Source organism: Vespula vulgaris, chromosome 24 (genome assembly GCF_905475345.1).
Source record: "Vespula vulgaris chromosome 24, iyVesVulg1.1, whole genome shotgun sequence".
In the NCBI taxonomy this organism is placed as follows: Eukaryota; Metazoa; Arthropoda; class Insecta; order Hymenoptera; family Vespidae; genus Vespula; species Vespula vulgaris.
The window spans coordinates 257287-279364 of NC_066609.1; the positions used below are offsets into that span (position 1 = coordinate 257287).

Sequence of the window (22078 nt, forward strand, 5' to 3'; positions counted from 1 at the left end):
CTCTGTTTCTCTGAAGAGACGTCGACTTACCTTTGACATGTTCGTCGTTATCAGTATCTTTAGGTATGCCGACATATACCATGACATTGACCGCATCAGAGATGTCCAAGTGAAGGTTTGTGGTACCTTTGTTCGGATGAAGCGCCGAACCATACGCGTTATACATTTTAGGACCTAAATCTGGTCTCACGAAACAATCGGGTAAATGGCTCGCTAAATTCAATCTACCGTGTCGGTGCGTATACTCCGACAATGGCAGAGCTTTCATTAAATCTACAAAACGTGTTGACAACAATTCCGCAAAATCATCGCCGGGTGGCCAGTCTTTCAATTTCAAAAGCATAGGATTTCCCCTCTCGTCTTTCAGTCGTTTCGAAAAGTGTTCGAATCCTTCCCAGAATTTACGCATCGGTTGATTCGGCACCAAGTTTCCAGTCATGCAATTTATAAGATCATTTTTTTTGTCTCCGAAATCTCTCGCAAAGGAATCCGGATGCCAAAGATCCATGTCCAGAGATTTAGCCACGTCCGAGACGATCACTGGCTGTCCACGTTTCCATTGATCTTGGAAAATTCTATAATTGTTTGGATTGTTTGGATCGTTTAACCTGAGCAATTTACCATCGCACAGCCATGAATGTGGTACGTCTGGATAAATACTCTTGCTCTCCGTCAACGTCATTATTCTGATGGGTAATGGTTCTCGGCCTCTCTGAATCCATTTGTATCTTCGTACAAAATGTTTCAATTCTCTTGGTTTCTCGTCGTCGTCCAATCCACTTTCTCTTTCTTTCGTTACGGTGTGTTCTATCACGCTAGTTATTACTTCATCGAGCGTATCCATTTTCGACTTTTTACCAGATTTGGTGATATTGTTTTGAGCGTTAGTACCAGAAGCAGGATTGGTATTGCCAGCGGTATTTGTTGGTGAACTTGATCTAGACCCATTACCATTCGATTTGTGTGATGGCCTAATTAATAACTCTCTCAAGGTTGAATAATTGCCCTCGCGATCTTCGTCGGAATCAGAACTCGATCCACTTTCGTTTTTATCCTGATTCTGCAACGCCACGTCCGCTAGCCAATTCAACGGAGAATTCTTATCCTCGCCGTTCACTTTGCTCTCCGATGCTCCGTTAGACTCGTTTATCTTTTTCTCCTCTTTCGATTCTTGCTTGATACCTCCATTAAGAACGGGAACTGTCTCGCCCTTTATTAAATTCCTTAAACTCTCGTTTGGCTGACCTGGTGAAACAAACGAACAACCACAATGCTGAGGAATTCCCCATTCCGATCGACAATCATGAAGACGTTGCCCAAGTCGCAAGAGACTATCACCGGCTATAATTTGTGTGAGCATAAGTCGTTCGGGCTCGTGAGCTTGTCTGTTTGTACATAATAACCATGAAAAGTCATCTCTGTCTTTGCCACTTTCACCCCAGATCTTAATCGTTCCATTTTTACGTCCCTGAAAAAGAAATAATAGTTTTATTTATTCGTAAGATCGTACAAGATGTTTCATTGTAATGTCACTTGTAGCATCACATTAAATTTTTACAAAATTACATGTTGTTACAAAGAAACGTCTTTACCTTGTAACAATCGATGCATACGACAAAACCACATTTTCTACAAGCCCAATGGTAATTGAAAAGTGTCGTTTCGCATACATCACACAACTCTCGTACACCTGGAAGGACTCGTTTCCATGCTACCGTTCCGTCTGTAATTCCCGAACTCACTATGAAGAGTAAAATAAACAACAAATATATAAAGCGTGTAAACATGCGAACAAATTAAAATTAATAACTTAATAATACTCTCGTATGATTACTACTTGAGAAATACACGATATAAATATATAAACGTATAAAAAAAATATTCGAAAAAAAAAAAGAAAAAAAAAACAACGTTTCTATTAACATCTAACATAAGGTATACGACAGTATCATGCAAATATGTATTTGCTGTACGTTTTTTTTTTCTTTTTTTAATTCTTTTTTCTATTTTTTTTTTTAAATTCTTTTTTATTTTATCTTTTTTTCTATTTCTTTTTTATTTTATTTCTTTTTATTTTTTTATTAATATATAAATTAATTCATCTCGCTTTATTAATACATGTATTTATACATGATATTACCTTTATATTTATTTATACATGATTAAAATTCAATTATTCACTTATACATAATAATACCTTCTGCCATGTGTTCTTGAAGCGCATCCTTCTCTTGGTGCAAAAGATCACAAAATTGATCTCCAACTTGTCGAAGAAGTCTATGTGCTGTCTCTAAATCTAGATCTCCCTTGATCACTTTTTCCGCTTTATCTTTTTCATTGTTCTTTTCAGATTTTTCATCTTTATTGCCCAAGTCCTGAATATCTTTTCCCGGCAACCATAGGCGTAGATCTTCCTGCAACAGCACAGTGGTATCCGTTATCAATCACACTCCTGCAGAAGGATGATGAATAAAATTTTCAGAAAGTGCACTTAAATGTAAAAGTAAAGACAATGATATAAAAAAAAAAAATTTACCTCAGAAGTATCTTTATGCGGATCACTAAATCCCGCTATAGCCAATTGTCCATTTTTTGTATATCGTAATCTACGAAATGCGTAGAATCTACAGAAGACATTTTGAGGAAGATTTTTAAGGCCGTTAGTCAGAGCATGCCGGCATTCACGACACTTCGCTAATTTTGGAGCAGCGTAGAAACAAACGTCATCTTGCAACCAGCTTTCACCTGTCTTCTTCAATTGTGACACAGCTGGTCTTCGAAAGGGATCTCCTCTTCCACCACTTCCTCCGGGTCCATTGTTACCCCCACTTGTGCTTTCATCTCTACGTTCTTTTTTTTGACGAGGTTGCTGATCTTCTCCTCCTGCATCATTACCTTTAGTAGTCTTTGGTTTTCTGCCTCTTTTCCTGAGGTCTTTGTTATTTCCTATGCAGAAAATGACGGTAATAATTTAGTAATATTTATCAGGAAAAAAAAAAAGAAAACAATAAATTGGATCAACTAATATTGTGCAATATCAGTGTTAAAAAGCTCTTTGTAATATATTTGTATATCACGGTTATCAACTTTTAACTTTCATCATGTATACATAGACCCACCGGGGGACTGACGTCGCATATCAGCAAAAGTATATTGGCAAAACTGCTTTTAAATTTTGATTGAAGAGGGTAAAAATGTATAGAATATGCGATAGAATTACCAAAATTGAAAACGTAAACATTTTGCTTCTTATTTTTGACTTCCCATACAGCTTTAAAGAAAGGAATAAATGTATGATCATGAAACGCGTATCACTTACCCTGCAAGTGAATAGTTAGTTCACCTGATGGGAAGTCCATTTACAACAAGCTACGTCAACTAACCGTTTCCCGAGGAATTGTTGGAATTGGCCGTGGTATGTCGCACTCTCGAAGTAGGTTGAACAGAGCCCAATTGTTCACTGGTGTCACTAGCTGATCCAGCTTCGCTTTCGTTGCTAGACTCACTTCCTGCTCCAGCCCCTACGCTTTGTTTTTCTTCCTTGTGTCTCCGCTGATCTTCCGCGGCAGTTTGTTGCCTCCGTGCAGCCCCCTTCTTTCGTTTTACCTACCACAGGGCACAGATTATTAAGTAGTCAGGAAGTTCATGCTTTCGTAGCTGCAATTACGTAAAGCCACTAAATACAAAAAGTATTTTATAGAAAATCGGTCAAACGACTGATAAAAATATACGAAAAAAAATTTCGGAACACTTCACAACGCACAAACATTTATCTAATCATTCATTAAATTATTTAAATTCTAAAAAAAGATCCAAAAAACCAATCGACGATTTATTCAAAAAGAATTATAAAACGTAATATCATATGACAAGTTTCAATAGTAATCATGTTTCGTTATTATACTCAAGTAAGAAATACGGGAAGAGTACATCGTAAAATCGAATAGTCCATGATAGAGGTTAAGTAAAATGGCTATAAATGTAGTATTACAATTTGCTATATTCCAGTAGATTACCATGTTTGTTCATAAAGAAAATTATATATCGTGTGTTATCATCGATAATGGAAAGCACTGGAAACTATTTCAATACTATTTTCTTTATCAATTACACTTTAATCGTCAAAGAAGACTACTGCTCGAAGATCACGTACACCACCGAGCTTCACAAGAAAATGGCGTCGCCCACAGAGATTACTCTAAACGCAACGAAGACTTGCCACAAACCTTCCGGTCTGTTCTTCCGGTCTGCGAAATACAAATTTTCGATTTCGTACTGCAATAAATTACGGAAAACGAATCTAATGAAACTTGTACATTCTATGAAGCGCGCCTGATAAATCTTTATGTGATGTTAAACCTACCTTTTTTTTCTTTATGTACATGTGTGTGTGGGTGTGTCGTGTGTGTGGGTGTGTCGTGGGTGTGTCGTGTGTGTGGGTGTGTCGTGTGTGTGTGTGCGCGCGCGCGTGTGTAAAATATGTAAAATTTGATCATGCACTACTTATATAAAATATTAAGAAAAAATGTACCCACGACTACAAAATCTAAGCTTCTATTACATAATTCCATGCTAATGCATAATTAAACGCGATAATCGTAATAAAGTGTAGTTGAAAAAGCATACGTTTTATCGACCATTGTTCGAAAAAAAAGGAAGAAACGGAACAAAAGAAAACAAAGCAGAAAACAAAAAACGACAACGTAAAGATGATAGATACCTTGGGTGGTTTTCTTTTCGGCGGCGACTTTCGTTCAGGGTCGCTGCTGGACGAGTCTTCTTGAAGATTCTTCGTATCCGTGGCGTGACCGTTAAGAGGTTCCTTGTTCGTTGTCTTACGACTTCCTTTCGCAGTGACTTTGCTCTTGTTGATGCTGTTCACCGCCATACTACCGATATTGTAAATGGAATTAACGGCGCTCGGTAAACAAGTCGTCGTTGTCGTCGTACTACCGGAGTTCGAGCTTGGCTCGCGTTCTTTGTTATTGAGTGGCTGCGACGGTGCTTGAGAAATATTGAGAGGTAACGTAACGCAGGAACCACTTCCAACCATGCCTGTGGTATCCTCCGTGCCGTCTTCGCCCGAATGCCTTTGAAGCCAAGCCTTTTTCAGCTTGTGAACGGGATAGCTGGTACTGCTGGGTGGTCTGGGTGCCGGACTTTCCGACTTCTCGCCGTCGACCGTGGTAGGATTAGTTTTGGCAGGTGTACCCGGAGCGCTCGGCGCTGGACTGGGTGCCATCGATGGCGCCGGACTTGGTATAGGTGCTGGACTCGGTGCCGCGCTGACGTTGGTAGGATTAAAAGAGCTAACGCTGCCGGTACTGGCCGGCCGAACCGAGCCATCACCGCTGGCTGTTCTCGGAGCTGGACTTTCAGCCGCAACGGTACGTTCTTGAGAAGACTGGGTGTCGCTCGGTTGAGACAACAACGCCGCGGTATTGACGACGGTCGTGATGGAAGTTGCGGCCGAAGCAATGAGAGGACTAGGTTCGCTCACCCTAGACAAAACGGGTGGGCCGACGCATTGAAGGGACAACGGTTGTGGCTCTTCCGTTCGTCGTTTCTTACAGACCTCCAAGGAAACCGGCTGACCACTGACGTTGTCGCAGGAAAGCGGGGTCGGGGCTTTTCTCTTAGGCGAACCGGATCTTTCCACTCCAAGATCGAGAGGTTGAGTTTGGAAGTTCGAAGCAGCGATCTGTGGTTGAGCGTGTTGCAACGTTTGACCGGGCTGTTGATGGGGACTGCTACCGTGATGAGCGGGATGAACTATTGGCCTCGAAAGCGGCGCCGAAGCAGCCGTAGGTGGTGATCCGTGAAGAGGCGGAGGTGGGAGTTTCGCGGCCGGCATCGAACCAGCGAAAGCCCTGTTGTCGTAGACGGATCTGCTACTGTGAGCCGGCGGTGGTAAAGGAGGTGGCGGCGCTCCATGGTGATGAGGCACTTGCTGGTAAGGCGAGCTACCGGCCTTCGACGTTAAAGGTATCGGTGCCGCGACTGCGGGCTCCGAAGCCCTGCAAACCGGCGTACCGGTCATTATACCGGAGTTCGGCTTGCCGTATATATGCGGTGGCGCCGGACTGCTGACTTTTGGTTTCGAAACGGCCGGGGGAGCGGCGTAATGCGAAGTCGGCGAAGCCGTCGGTGGGTGCGGATGCGGATAAGGATAGGATGATTTCGACGCGGCGTACGGTAGACCGCCAGGCTCGGACCTGCTGAGATAACGCGGCTCTGGCGGGGATGGATGCGGCGGTTGATGAGGATGTTGAGCGTGAGGTGACTGTCGGTTGTGCGAGTGCGGCGGTGGATGACCGTGAGAGCTCGGTGGTAGCTGCGAGGTCGTCGTAGAACCTCCGCCGCTACTCCCGCTTCTGTGGTGGCTTTGCGGTATGCTCTTTGCCCCTTGTAAACCGTCGAGGTGATGAAGGTGATGAGGACTTTGCGTTGGACTCCTGTACTCGTAAGTAGCCTGCTTGTGCTGCGGTGTTACCGGCTGAACGTTCATGTACGGCATCATTTTCGGACTCGGCGAGTGCTGTTGCGGTGGTGGACCCTTCGGTAACTCTCTGCCCTCGTTCTTCACGATAACGGAACTCTTGTGATCGGACAGCAAGGAAGGTGGGTTTTGCAGTACCTCCCTACCGTGGTGATCCCTTTCGAGTCCTCCGGCCAAGCCACTTTTGCTCGGTAACGTTTTGTGCGCCGATTGTCCGAGCTGCTCGCTCTTTACCTTGATATCATGCATATACGACGGCTGCGGCTGGTACGTGGAGTAACTGAAGAGACTTACGTTAGGCTCAGCCTTTGGAAGCGAACTGTGCGACGGACCCACCACTGACGGTGCTTTTTCGTGAAGACTACCGACCGGCAACGACGACTTCGACGTCCTAGAATGTGCCGGTGGTGGTGGGTACTCGACTTTTCCAGGTACGCTCGATGGTCGGGACACCTGAAAAATAGACGGACCACCGATATATAACGCTTCGAACGGATATCTCCTCTGCCAGGATAGATCAGAACTTTCAAAAAGGGATCGCAGGAGAAAGAAAAGCGGAAGAGTAAAACAGATTAAAAGGTACCTGTTGAGCCGGTGGTGCTGTGGCAGCGTAATAAGCCGCCCTTTGTTGAGCAGCCACGTGATCTCTAGCCTCGGCTTGCCTATGCAATCTCTCGGCGACTACCAGGTGTTCCCTTTCCCGTTCCCTCTCCCTCGCATCCCGTTCTCGTTCCCTCGCTTCGCGTTCCTCGCGTTCACGTTGTTGCTGTTGCGCCACCGTTACCGGATGCGCCGCAGTCGCACCGGGACCACCAGGATGATGGTGACCAGCGTGAGCCGTCATTCCCGAATGCGGACCGCCGTGGCTTCTACTTCCGTGCGGTGGGAGAGGTATAAAAGTGTTCCACGCCATCGAGGCCGACTGCAAGTTTCTCTGCGGAATATAAGACACCTACTTCAATCAATACTGCCAATCACTTTCATCTTCATTGGCAAAAGCGATTTACGCGAGCAGACGAGACGATTCGTTCCTGCGATCGTATCGATCGACGATACTACCGTCGTTAATTGATCGAAGATCACAATTTACATGCCGATTTTATCCAATTTCTTCTACGTTACGCGCGTACGGAGCCGCAAGAAACTTGCAACTTGGACAGGTGTACGTGGTGTTCGTGTAAGCGTACGCGTGTCATCGTGTCGTTAAGTTCTTTAATATGCCCATCTATACGTGCAAAACCCGTTTTCCTCTTGCACAAGGCGCTCGCAACGAGCTGAGAAAAAGAGACTAACAAGAACTCCGCGATTCTCTCTCTCTCTCTCTCTCTCTCTCTCTCTCTCTAACGTTCTCACACGTTTTATTCTTTTCGCATAGTTATCGCTCCTCATAAGAAAAGATTATGCAAACGAGCGACCGCACGAATTCAAGGACTTCGTGGTAACTTTGAATTTCACAGGTGAACGTACCTTTTCGGGCGCGCTATTTTAACGCGTTCGGACGTTAGAAACGCCATGCTAATTTTTCGCGTTTCAAGGTCGAAGGAGATTTCTATAGGAGAGGAAGAGGGCCTGTGGTCGGCCGAGAAGGGAGAAAACGACGACTACTAATTGTTAAGAAAAGCTCGAAGAGAAAAACAGCATGCGAAGGATGCTCTCGACTTACGCTTATACAAAAGCGTAAATCTAATTATAACCTCAACGAAGGCTTACTATGCTAATCGAAGCGCGAGTAAGTGTCAACCCACGTTTTGTTTACCTCGCTGCCGCGTCACCGTTCATCGTCGTCGTCGAATACTATGCAGAGACGAGTAAATATATGAGAGCTCGAACGACGTATACACGCGTCCATCCTCGCACACGGAGAAAGAGAGAAAGAAAGAGAGAGAGATATATGGACGATGATGAAAAAAAAAAATACCAAGCTCTTCAAGCTGAAAAAGAGTCCGAACACAAAGAAGGCTATATAAGGTGCTCGTTAATGCTGCCGAACGAAGCGGAAGAAGATGTATCTAGTCGATTACATAGAAAAATAGTTCTCACTTAATTAACATTAATGTCGGTCGCATTTTTCTCCTATCCTCCTTCTCCTCCTCCTCCTCTTCTTCTTCTTCTTCTCAGCGAGGTCAAAAATGAAATTTTTTTCTTCTTCTTTTATATTCATCAGGGAGGATATATACTCTCTCGCGGGAACGGACGCTTCCGGTTGATAAATAATGACTCTCAACCGAGTTTATTCTCTCTCTCTTTCTCTTTATCCCTCTCTTTCTTCATTTCTCTTTATATCACTTTTTATGAATTCGACTGCGAAATACTAGGAGTGCAGGAAAAGGGTAAAGCACACAACTCGCTCGGCATCGATTACTCCGAGACAAGTCGGTCTGAGTCATTCGAGTAAAGTCCTCGAGCGCCTCGTAATCACACGGCTATATATGGTATATGACGGTTAAATGCTCGTGACACGATCCAGCGATTCAAATATCAAGGAATTTTTATAGGCTTGTTAAGCGACGGGGAAGGGGGAGGAGGAGGAGGAGGAGGAAACGATTCGCGCGAGAGTATCTCGTTATAAAACTGATTTCAACGAAATCAGAAGTTACCATTGAAAAGTATTTTTATGCGATTAGAAACACGACTGAACATTGTACGATATTAACTTTTCTTTTTCTCTTATTCTATTTCGCATCAACTAAGAAATGTTCCCAATAAATGCGAGATCTATATCTTATAGAAAAAAAATTGTACTACCGATCGATTATGGCGATAAACAAAGCTAACACTAAACTTTTTTTTTTCTTTTTATGACATTTGCTAAAATAGAACGTTTTGTTCGTTTTCCGAGGAGAATGATGAATCGGTAATACGGAAGAAAAAAAAAAAGGAAAAAATCGAACGACAAAAATCCTTCATTCAAACGACGAATAGAGATCAGAATTTCGATTAATCGGTCATCGAACGGCGGAGGCTCCGCGTTATTGGAAAGCGAGATAAAAGCTTTATTTGCCGATAGGGAAACAAGCCTTTATCGCGAGTAATAAGAGCGGTAGAGACCCAGCCGTTATCGTACTGATTTATAACCGGATCCAAGCCTTTCTGCCAGGCGTGCACGTACACTCGCAATGTGACATAGATCGTAAGCGATATTGTAGAAACGCGATACATCGTCTCAACTTCTCGCAATTCCCTTTGTTGCTATCGAGTAAACAACGATATATAATCGACGATCATCGATCGCTTTCGAACCTCCTTCCAATGACATTTCTCTTCTTTAAATCGCAAATCGATTTATATATATATATAAAGAGAGAGAGAGAGAGAGACATTTTATTGACCAATATAAAATTATCAAAATGGTATTTCACTTACGAGAATTATTTTTCTGACTTCATTAGAGGACAAAAAAATAAACAAACAAACAAAATTCTTATTGACAGAAATATCTTATCGACGAATGCAAAATGATTAAATTTGTATTGCCTATAAGAAACAGTTCTCTCTTTTGTTATTATATCTTGTCAACCGTAATCACTTTTAATAGTGTTTTTTTATTTATAAAGAAATGTAAAGGAAGATTCGTGTAGATCGAAATTTCATTGACGAATAAAAAATAATAAAAATGATATTACCAATGAAAAAAAAAAAAAAACAAAAAAAATACTTTAATTTTTATTTGATTTTTTTCAATCGTGATCCTTTTTAATATAATACTTTGTACCACAAAGAAGAAGAAGAAAAAAGAAAGAAAGGCAAAAGGAAACAAAAAAAAACTGTAAAAGGAAATTCGATACAATAGGATGATTAACGGTACTCCTTTAAAAGGGAAGTACGTAGACGTTCGAACAAGAAAATCTAGAACAACGTGCCGTGCGATATCGCTAGTGATAATCAGGGAAAAGCGCGGATAATAAGACGTAAGAGAGATATTAATTATGCATACCTTCGCAACCGCCTCGCATAGTCGTTCGCGTTACAAGAAACGTATTTTGCGATCTTGTTCTTGCCATCCTTGAATACATATTTATATATACCCGTTCGTTCGTTTGTTTCTTAGATTACAAATAGGAAGAATTTCCTCTTCCATGAATTTTTCGCTTCGAGGAAAAAGACTAAGGAATTTAAATGATAAAAAAAAAAAGAGAGAGAAAAGAATAAAAAGTGATAATTATAATAAAAAATCAAAAAGAAAAAAAGATAATTGAAAGACAAAACAGGTGTCCTATATATTCGTAATTCAACTGCAAAAATGAAGCTAAGCTGCGATACTTTATCGCTACATGCGTATACATTTATATCTATATATACATATATGTGTGTATACCGTACATAACATACGTACAACCATTTACGTATATCGAAGAATTAAACGTATTATTGTCACGGGCAAACAGATAGCAAATACGATAAATGCGATAAGAAACGAGGAACGAGTGGAATTGGGCCGCGTTCGTCTCTCTATCTCTATCTCTCTCTCTCTCTCTCTCTCATTCTCTTTACAGCTGAATAGATAGTCTATTAACGATAAAAAGAGGGACTGGTATTTACACGCGTCTAATCGCTTAGGAAGACGGATTTTTGATTAAACTCGCGTCTGCTCGTTTTGTTCGACAAACAAAATGATACGTACGATAAAAATGTGAAGAAAGAAAAGGAAAAAGTTGTATGTTTCGGAGGGATTATATATTATTATTAATTGGATACATAATTCAATATTGTAATGAAAGTAAATATATGCACATATTCACTTATTAATTAGATTATTAACTTTATAAAAAATTAATTTCTTCTACATATATATATATATAAATAATTTGATTGAAATGGAAGATTAGATGGATAAGCGTGTTTCGCGTTTTGCGACGAGCAAAATGAAAAGAACGATTTTATGACAAAAATAAATTTTTTGCAGAAGTTCTCTCTTTCTCTCTCTCTCTCTCTCTCTCTTCCTCTTTTTGTTTCTATTTTTATTTCTTGCATCTAAAATGAGATCGTATTGAATTTCATAAGAAATATTGAAAACATGAGAAAGAAAGAAAGAGAAATTGACACAGAGAGAGAGAGAGAGAGAGAAAGAAAGAATTAAGAGGAAAAGCAAGAACAAAGTTGTGCTGACAAAGCTCTCGCTATACTCCTCGAGCATCTTCTTCCTTCTCCTACTCTTCTTTTTTTACGTGTATGTAACGTCGTTGCTCAGTCAGCAAAAAGTAAAAAAAAAAAGGAGGGAAAGAAAGAAAGAGATCTGCTGACTTTTCCGTATTTTCGTTCCTCGTCACGCGCTTCGTCTCATCGAATTGAAAGATAATACCTGCTGAGGCTCGAACTGTTCGTAAAAAAAGCAAAAAAGAGATAGAAAGAGAAGTAATACTTTTCATCATTTAGCAGAGACTGTGCATAAAATGTAACGATGGATCGAGATGACAATTATGAGTAATGTCGAACTTGCAAAGAACTGTGAAAAAGAAAAGATCAAGAAAAAAAAGAAATTAAAGAAAATTAAATTTTCGATCCACGGTTCGTCTCTAACGTAGTATTTAAAATAATAGATACTATTTTGAAATTTTTCAGATAAACGCTTTAAAATCGTTGGCAATGAACTTTCTGCTATATTAAATAAATTGTGTGCATAATTTTGTTGATTTTTGACGATATTTGTTTCGTCGTTGATACGATTTAGCTCGTATATAGTTTGTTAATGTAATTGAAAAAACTACGCACATCCATTTACAATCGTGCAGGATTTCGAACGGAATAAAAAAAATTCAATTTCTATCAAACGCTTTTCAAAATGGCAATTGCATGCATTTCGTGTCGAGAAAAAAAAAAAGACAGAACGAAGGTATAACTCGTAAGATGAGGATATACCATCGGGATAAATTTGTCTTTCGTTAATTGACGTGAAACTTGACCTATCCTTGGTGACTCTTAAAGCCAACTTTAAGATTTACGATAAAAGTTGGACTTTTAAGCAGGGCCAGCTTTTTGAAAGAAGATCATTAATCTAGCCCTCTGCGAAATATGCTAGTACCAGCTGTTATAACCAACTATCCTATAATTTTTCTTTGCGTCTAACAAAAATTATTTCAACACGAAATTTATGACACAATTTATATTAATACAGTTAAATTACTAGCCGTAAATGGTTAACGATATAACATTGATAGAAACTCTATAGCAAATGGTTACAATGGTCGGATTTAATTTATTACAGTACTATCGCTATAATATATTGATATATAGTATATTGTATATATAGCATGATATCTTTCGTATAGAAAAAAAAGATTAGAAAAAAAATTCGTATATATATATAAGTATAAGAAAACTAATTTGCCCTTTCTCGTAAAAATGACTTGCAAAGATTTTCGGTAGTCACTCGAAGAAGAAATACTTTATCGAAGGCCATCTCGAAGGAGATGGCAGGAGGTACGTTACATTCGTGGTTGGTTCCTCGAAGATCGTAGGGACCAGCAGCACATCATTTTCCTTCATTTGCATCGCCACCGTTACTACGTCATGAATTATTTATACTTTCGTATAACACACACATTCACATATACACGAATAGAGGGAACATGGATGCAATGACACACAGACAAAAAGTTATACACGTACGTACCTATACATCTTCAGAGTGCGCTCGTTTACATACTTCTCTTTTCGTTGTCCTTCTCCTTCTCATTCTCGGACTTTCAGCCGCTCGTTATTACACGTTCGTTGGATAAACGTTCTCGAGAATGGCGACCTCCTCCCTATTTCTCTACCTACCTACCTACCTACCTACCCCCACTTCGTCTTCCACTGTTCACTCGCACGACAATTTATTTCCCAATTACGAGGATACGTCACATATTCTCTCTGTGTGTTCTCTCTCTTTGTGTGTGTGCGTTCGTTTGAAAGGTAGGCAGGTGAAAAAGGAACGAAAGGAGGGCAATGTCGAGCCGTTTGGGGTCCAATTTTCTTAGAAGGGTTTTCAGAGAAACCAGAATCACCCTTCGTCTGTTACAATAGAAAGATATTTGAAAGAGAGAACTCGTTGAAAAATTGTCGAAAGAGATAAAACGATTCAAGGAACAAGCACAACGGGATAAGAAAAATTCTTTTGTTATCGCTTTGGATTTATATAATCCTTTGTACGTGGACTTGAACTGGAATAACCTATCTAACCTTTGAATATGTTTGCAACGACCTTGGTGGAATAGTTGGTAATGTTCGATGACTCTGACGGTTCGTTGAGAGGATTGCAACGTGTGATTAACGGATCGTTTAATTAGAAGGAGATCGAGGAATTGGAGAGAACAAAAACGATCGAACGTGCTATCCGCGTTTAAATTATTCCTCTAATTCATATATTAATAAATTTCAGTTGATCGTGTTCGTCATTACGTTACGTTCAAAAGGGCAAAATCATTTTCCTTCTTTTCTTTTCTTTTTCTTTTTTTGACGTTCTCAAACAGTTACAAAGCCGATAAGTAATTTTGAAATACAAATGATGATGAGTAGTTTTGCTCGTATCGTTCGCTCTTTCGAAGTAGTGAATGTCGAATCTCACGCTGTAGTTCTTCCACCACACTCGAGAGAGATTGCTGGTGCTTACATTACGTCACGGATAACTGTGAATACGTATGAACAGTGTATGTATGAGCGTGTGTGTGTGTGTGTGCAGCGTGTCTCAGAGCGTTGCAAAGAGGAGTTCACGAGAGGCTGGAAAGAAAGAGAGGAGGCGTGTTGGTCACGAACAGAGAGACGAGTTATGCTCGTAAAAGCATCGGCTTGCCAAGAGAGGATTAGACTCGGTAATTAACTTCGCGCGCTAAGGATTACAGAAGGCGTGGACTGCAGAGTCCGAGTTGTAAAAAAAAAAAGAAAAAAAAAATGAAAAAGGAAAGACTCCTCTTGCTTGTCGCGTTCGAAGATTAAAAGGAAAAGAAAAAAAAAAAAAGAAAAAGAATTCCTAAAGATTTTAAATATCGGTTACATAGGACCATGTATCAGGAGAATCTATATATCGGACGTCAACGAAGAACTTGCCTTTTCTTCGAACTCGATGGACAACAAAAACCATTGAAGGGACCTAACGGTCGTTCTTGAGTCATTCCGAAATAAAAACTTTTCGGAAACTCATCTCGTACTTAGTTCGAACTTCAAAAAAAAAAAAAGGAAGGAAAGAAAGAAAGAAATGGGATCTCTCCCTTTGATCCTATCAATAAGGACATACCAAAGACCCAAGGAACCCAAGAATGCTTTTCATGTCCTCTTATTTTGATGAAAATGTAACAGAGGTTGGTGATCTTTTGTCAAAGAAAATACGGATTACTTAAAACGTTGATCATTTCGGGGGACTTTAACCGAAATGAAAAATCGTATTGATCGTTGTTATATCGTAAGGCCTGATGATTAGAAACTTTGATAAGATTTTTTTTTTTTTTTTTTTATAAAATGGAAAAAACGAGAACGACAAAAAAGTGGATCAAAAAAATCATTTTTTTTTTTCGTTCTTTTTCTTTATCTTTTTTGTTTACTATATGTATTTATGAATTGGATTAATAAAAGAGACTCGATCGTCGTAGAAATATTTATGAAAAGGAAAACATAATGGATGGAATGGACGTCGAAGAAAAGAAAAGGGGAAGATGGCAGAGAGGGTCTCTCTCTTTCTCTTTCGTAGAACATCGAAGCGAGCCGGTGCTCTCTTATGTCGTACCATGAAACGAAAACAGTCGAGCCCATTGTTGCGTACCCGTCGCGGCGTGGAGTGCATAATTAATGACCTTCGTGCTGCCAAGTTTTGCATTGCAAATGGCGCCTGGAAGGCGCGCTCGCGCACCCACTATAAACGCGCGTGCATGCGGAAAGGACGAACCGTTGTTTAACTGAGAGAAAGAAAGAGAGGAGTTGGAGTGGGGGAAGCAAGAAGGGGAAAAGAGGGGAGGAAGTGAGGAGAAAAAGGGGGAGAAATACCATGCAGCTTCGGGACGATGAACAACGAGAAAGTTTCGGGATCAACGTAGACGATCGCATAACTCCGCGTGCCACTTACACTATCGCCCGACCTCCTTTTTTTTTCTTTCTTTTTCTTCTTCTTCTTCTTCGTATCGTTAATCGTCCTTTTGCTTGAACGAGATTCCACAATTACGAGCCCATCTCCACCCCCTCTATCTCCCTCCTTTCTCCCTGCACCATTACCTCTTCGAGTTCGAGTTATCATCGACGAGTAATGAATTTTTAACTATTCCGACGAATTCAACTCGAAAAGTTTTGTTGGTTCGTATAAAGAGAATTGTATATATATATTTCTAACACTACGTCGTTGACCGGTTTTATGTAATAGAAGCTTTGAATAAATGTACACGACGGAGTTGAGAAAGAAAATAAAGAGGAAAATGTTTCCGCATCATTATTTTACGTAGATACGTTAACGAACCTTTTTCTTTCTTTCTTTCTTTCTTTCTTCCTTTTTCCTAAACACAAAAAATACTGACACACGTACTTTCTACATGACTCAACGTTGATCGACTAATCGTTTAAAACGATTTATCGAGCTCATAATTACCGCGCTGCTCCACCCTTTCCAAGTATTTAAAATCTTTGATATTTACTTCCGTTATCGTATCACCGATCGAATTGCGAATTTTTAATCATTCGAACGAACGAACCAACTCGAAATAATTTGTCCCTGACACGTTTGAATAAACGGAATTATAATGTATTTCTAATACTATGTCGTTGACTCATCCTATATAGATACTAGAAACTTCAGTAAATATATTCAAATAAGTAAGAAAAAGATAAGAGGAAAGAGATAAGATTGAAAAAAAAAGAAAATTGTAACACGCAAAACGATAATGACTCAACGTCGCACGTTGAACATTGATCATAATTTCTTAAAAAAATAAAAATAACGCGCAAATACGTTTATAAAAAAAAAAAAAGAAAAGAAAGAAAAAATAGACGAAGAACAGGAAGCTTTCGAAATATAATACTTAAACGCGCGATCGTTCATAACGCGAATCGAACTCACCCAAAAAGATTTGACACGACGTTTTCTCTTTTTCAATCTTCTAAAAACTCAACTTCACGATCCTTCTTCTTCCAGAAACTTCTTCTTCTTCGTGAAGATATACATTCGAACGTTGAACGAGATAATTACGACGAACCATCTCAGATAAAATCCGTTATTCGGAATAAAATTTTACGCGCACACTCACTCGCGCGAGATCTCGATGCATTCTAACGTAGTAGAGGACGCAATCTCAATTTTCAATCTTCTTCGTAGCCCCTACCTTTATTCCCTCACTCCCTCTTTCCCCACTCTGTACACTTTTTTTTTCCCCAAGATCAAATGATCGATCAAGAACAACGATCATCGCACGATCGTATAGGGCAAACAAAAGAAAAGGAACAAAGAAAATAAAAAAGAAAAAGAAACAAACAGAAAAATAAAAAACAAAAAACAAAACAACGAGAGTTAGCTCGATCTTTCAACGACACTCGTCGCGTTCTCAATAATCGATAGCGAAGAGACTCGAGCATAGGAAGAAGTTAACGGGAAAAACGAAGACACGCGCACACGCACGCATGCACGGCATGCATGCACGCACGCACGCACGCACGCACGCACGTACGTACGTAAGTACACGCACACAGTGTCGCTTATCTAAAGCGAAGAAACGACAAACATTCGCTGATAAGAGACGCGCTATCGAAATTATCGTTGTTGCGTTCGTAATAATCGCGCGTTTATTCGCTATTTCATCAAGGCGAGAATTTCAAGTCTACGACGACAACAACGACGACGACGATGAGAATGATAATTACGACGATGATCACGATTATAATTATGATTATTATGGTTAACTTTAGCAAAAGAGCTCGACCGAAAGTTCCAGAGCGACTGCAGGACATTTTTTGTAAGAAGGCCCAGGTAGGTAGGTAGATAGGTAGGTAGGTAGGTAGATAGGTAGAGAGTCCTGCTTGGTTGGCTGCTGCAACCTGAAAGGACCTTTCTCTCCCTCTCTTGGTACACTCGCAAGGTGTACCAACACGCAGTTATTCGGCGAGCAGGGTCTCTCATCTCGATCCAACGCGATCTTTATCTCTATCTACGCCTTATCACCCTTCCTCGAATTTTCCTTCTTTTTTTTTCTTGTTTTATATTTTCGAGTGGAGTTGTACGAACACTTCGTTCTAATATCGAAAATTTCGTTATCATATCGATACATATATTTACATATACGAGTACGATCGACCGATAAGTCGATAACTTTTTTCTCTCTCTCTCTTTTATATATATATATATATATATCGCTTTTACATAAAACACATTTTATCTTTTTCTTTATCTCTCTTGGAAATTAGTAAATGAATAATCGTTTTAAATAACACGAACTATTCGTTCCTTGTTTTCGACATCTACATGGAGAGAACGCATTCTAGGTTGAGAACGGCTGTTCGCACGCACGCGTGCGCGCGCGCGCGCGTGTGTGTGTTTGTAACACAGAGAACAGAAAAGTGGTGGGATTGAGTAGGGAGCAGGACGAAGGGAGGGGGATATGAAGGGGGAGACCCGGTGCACGCACAGTCGGAGGCAGGTTTTGGCCGGCTGTCAGGAGCGTAACGCGCACAAAGGGCAGGTGCTGGAATGCATCGATTACCTCTCTCGGCCCCACTACTAAACCTACCTGCCACTACGTTAGTATCTAGTGTCTGGGAACCACCCTTATCTCCCTTTTTCTTTCTACTCCGCGTCAACAACCGGAGCATAGAAAGAAGAAAAAGAAAGCTATCAATGTGTATGTATGTGCGAGCGTATGTAAGAATGTGTGAGGATCTTTTCCAGTCCCCATTCTCTCTTTCTCTCTCTCTAACTTTCGTTTCTAAACGTAGGGGTGACTCGAATAGAACTCCCTTTTCTTCGCGAACGTTAATCGAATCGATCCCTTCGAATAATTTCCCTCGACGAATTGAAAAGTAACTATCGTGATGGGAGAAAGGGTCGGTCCATACTGTCGTATGAGTGTGTACGCGCGTGTAGGTGGATCCCATGAGAGAGAGAGAAAGAGAGTAATACCGAGCCGCTCGTTATTAACCCGTTATACGTCACTGTACTCAGCTCCTTTCACGAAGGGACCAAGGAACGATGGATGGGATAATTAGCGAAGGAAAACGGCATACCGCCCGTTAAAACTCGTCGTTTCTACTCGTTCTTTCAAGGGAACAAAAGGAGAGAAACGGAGAGAGAGAATGAGAGAGAGAGAGAGAGAGAGAGAGAGAGAGAGAGAGAGAGAGAGAGAGAGAGAGAGAGAGAGAGAGAGAGAGTACTAGCAAGTATAATTCATGATATTCGACGATGCGGTATAATCTGTTAAACTTAACGCTCGTTAACGAGCAAGGTCCGTGATTTTTAAATGCTTTATAATGAGGATAAAGGATCTCTTTCTCCCTTCCTTATTCCTTTTTTTTTCTTTCTTTCTTTCTTTCTTTCCTTTTTTCTTGTCCGTTTCTTGTAACGTCAGCAGAAAAAAATCGAATGCACTTTCTACTATCGAGTGCTCATTCCGATTGAATTTAATCGATATATTAAATAAATTCAAGCGTTTACTATTATTGCGTATCGGGCCGTCGCTTAAAGTCGAAATGTTATCGTCGTGTTTTGTGGGGGTTATCAAAGGAGAGAGATGAAAAAAATTGCTCTCTCAATGACACGTACGCATGTGTCCTGTTATCTTTATTTCTCTCTCTCTCTCTCTTTATTTTATTTATTGTTCGTTGTCGCTCTTATTCGTTTCCGAAGTTCCGAGTTTTATAACTTTCCGACGGCTATTATTTGATAGAACGAATATATTTTATATCGTGGAACGAATCGAGTCGTTAATAATTTCGGACGAATTTTTATCGATCGACGATGGCATTGAGAACTCACCTTTTGCTGTGCCAACCTAAGGGACTCCTCGAAATGCTTGTGAACCGCTTGTTCGGCAGCCCTTTGCTTCTCCAGCCTCTCTCGTTCCATCTTCGCCTCGCGTTCGCGTTTCTCTAACTCACGAACTTCCGCTTCGCGACGTTCCCTGAAAGCAAAAAAGATAGAGGACGTTAGAAACAGGATTTATATAAAGGACATACGCGTTGAATCGCTATTATTGTTATTATTATTATTAGTAGTAGTATTATTATTATTATTATCATCGTTGTTGTTGTTGTTGTTGTTGTTGTCGTCGTTAAGGAACTTGGAAATTTTCTTTTATTTTTTCCACATTCGTTTAATTCCACGGATCAGAAGTTGATCGATACAATACTTTTTACAAATTTCTTTGATTGATTCTTCGATTAATTTATGCATCTAATATCATTATCAAAGAAATTATATTTGTAATTTTGAAAGATGTATAATTTTTTTTGATACAACGTGAGTGTATGTAATATATACTATGTCATATAATATTAATATATTTGTAGACAGTACGAAAACATTTTTAAAAACTATAAACTAACTCTTCTAACGCGCACACGTATACGTAGATTTGTTTGTTTCTACGTTAATTTAACGTAGAAAGAAAAAGAAAGATAAATACGATCTAAAAACGGGATTGCAAAAATTTGTTGTTTTAAATGATCTACGGGCTCATCATCTTTCATTCTCTCCTTTGTCCAGTGTTCTCACAAGAAATAGTAGAGACGATAATAAACGCAAAACTGGTGAGTGTGTGCTTCCATACGTAGGCATGCACGCACACGCGCGCCAAGATGCACATATATACGAACGTCGTGACTTTTTAACAGGCGCGAGAAGGAGATAAGCATTCATTAACGCTTGCGCAAGTTATTTATATGTACTACTATGCTGAGAGCGGACAAGGCGCGTGTTTATCTCCATTCTCGGTCGGCGGACCTTACAATGCACGCGCGCGGAATTCGCGCCACGATAACAGCTAATAACGTGAACGCATAACGCGACTTTCGTGTGTAATGCACGCGCGAAAAGAGAGAAAGAGAAAGAAACACAAATAGACGATATTCAGAAAAAGCAGGTTCTCGTCGACGTACTCGTACAAGAATCGCGTACGAGACGTATTACGTATTTACGTTTTACGTGACAGGTTTTTTAAAGCATTATACTAAATTTTATTAAAATATATGTCAATAAATATATATATATATATAAATGTTTGTATGGGTACATTGGAGGTATATTAAATGACAGTATTAGAGCGAATAAATTTGAAATTATACAAATTATTTCTATCAAAAGAAAAAATATATATATATACAAATAGGTGTGTATATATACATATGTAATATAGTATAACTAGTAATACATTGTAAGTTGAAATAAATATTACTTTATAATATACAACATTTACACCAACAACTTATAACATTTAAATTACTAGCACCTATAAGTAATACCTGGTGGAATATAATTGTATACTGGTACAAGTAATAATTACTATACCATATTTGTACTGGTAAAAGTAATAACTTTCACGTTTATATAATTTTTTCTAGATACGCGAAAAAGAAGACAAAATAAGTAAATAAGCAAACAAATAAACAAACAAAAAAAAAGAAAAGCAAAAAAAAAATTGTAATTACACGCCTCTAATCAAACAGATTCCATATTCGATTCTAATAATTCTCTTCTAATTTGTTACGTTTCAAAAATCATCTATCCTCAAAGAAATACAACGTTCAAGCGCTTCGTTGCGAAGTCATTGAAAATTGTCACCTTCCGATTAGTTAAAAATATTCAAGAGAAAACAAATATCATCGTCGTCGTCGTCGTCGTCGTCATCGTCGTCGTCATCATCATTATCATCATCATCATCATCATCATTCTACTCTAATTCGATAAAAGTGAAAGAGAAGATTCGCACGCTCGTTGGTGGCATTAAGGAAGGAGACGCACGTTCACCGCGTTATTTCCTGCTCCGAGAGAGCTTCTCATGACCGACCATAGAATGCAGGAGTCGGTGGTATGGGGGAAGGGAAACGATGGAGAGGATGAGGAGAAGAGAGAAGAGGGGAAGTGAACGGAGGGGCAAGGGAGGGAGAAGGAGAGGAAGATGGCGTTCCGCAAATGCGAGTTACTGCTTCGCCTCTGTGTTACATCGCCTTTCGCGTTCCAAGAAAGCGTACCTCACTTTCCGGAGCTCTGGCATTGCTATATCTCGGAAACTTATGCGAGTCGGCGGTGATTTTCTTTTCTTTTCTTTTCTTTTCTTCTTTCCTTTTTTTATTTTCTCTTAGTAAAGTTTCTTTCTTAGTAAAGTCTCTTCGTGAACCTTGCACACGTTGCGTTAGATTATCTGCATTATGTGTGCATTAAAAGAACACAGAAAGATATATATATATATATATAGAGAGAGAGAGAGAGAGAGAGAAACAGAGACAAGTAGAGTCATTATATTCGCTTATCTCGATTTCGTTTCGTGAAACATAACACGAACGGGAAAACCTATCTACACGTGTGAGCTCTACAAGTCATACTTAATTAATTAACGTCATCGCATTATTCAACCACGTTATCTATCGCGTAACAACAATGAGAGACGTGTTTTTCTGACAATAAGGAAAGAAAAAAAATCGACT

General features: G+C 39.8%; 1 protein-coding gene across 6 annotated transcripts in view; it reads right to left on the reverse strand.

The window, feature by feature from the left end:
• Positions 1-22078, reverse strand: part of LOC127071960 (uncharacterized) — a 269111-nt gene that overhangs the window by 4497 nt on the left and 242536 nt on the right. For 5 of the 6 annotated variants that reach the window (XM_051011837.1, XM_051011839.1, XM_051011836.1 and 2 more), the window contains 8 exons: positions 19413-19557; positions 7083-7451; positions 4721-6952; positions 3384-3606; positions 2537-2946; positions 2198-2414; positions 1593-1741; positions 31-1468 (listed from right to left, as the gene is read on the reverse strand). In XM_051011837.1, coding sequence (XP_050867794.1) covers positions 31-1468; positions 1593-1741; positions 2198-2414; positions 2537-2946; positions 3384-3606; positions 4721-6952; positions 7083-7451; positions 19413-19557 — 5183 coding nt within the window. The remainder of the gene's footprint in view (positions 1-30; positions 1469-1592; positions 1742-2197; positions 2415-2536; positions 2947-3383; positions 3607-4720; positions 6953-7082; positions 7452-19412; positions 19558-22078) is intronic. The other variant, XM_051011838.1, reaches the window with a different exon arrangement.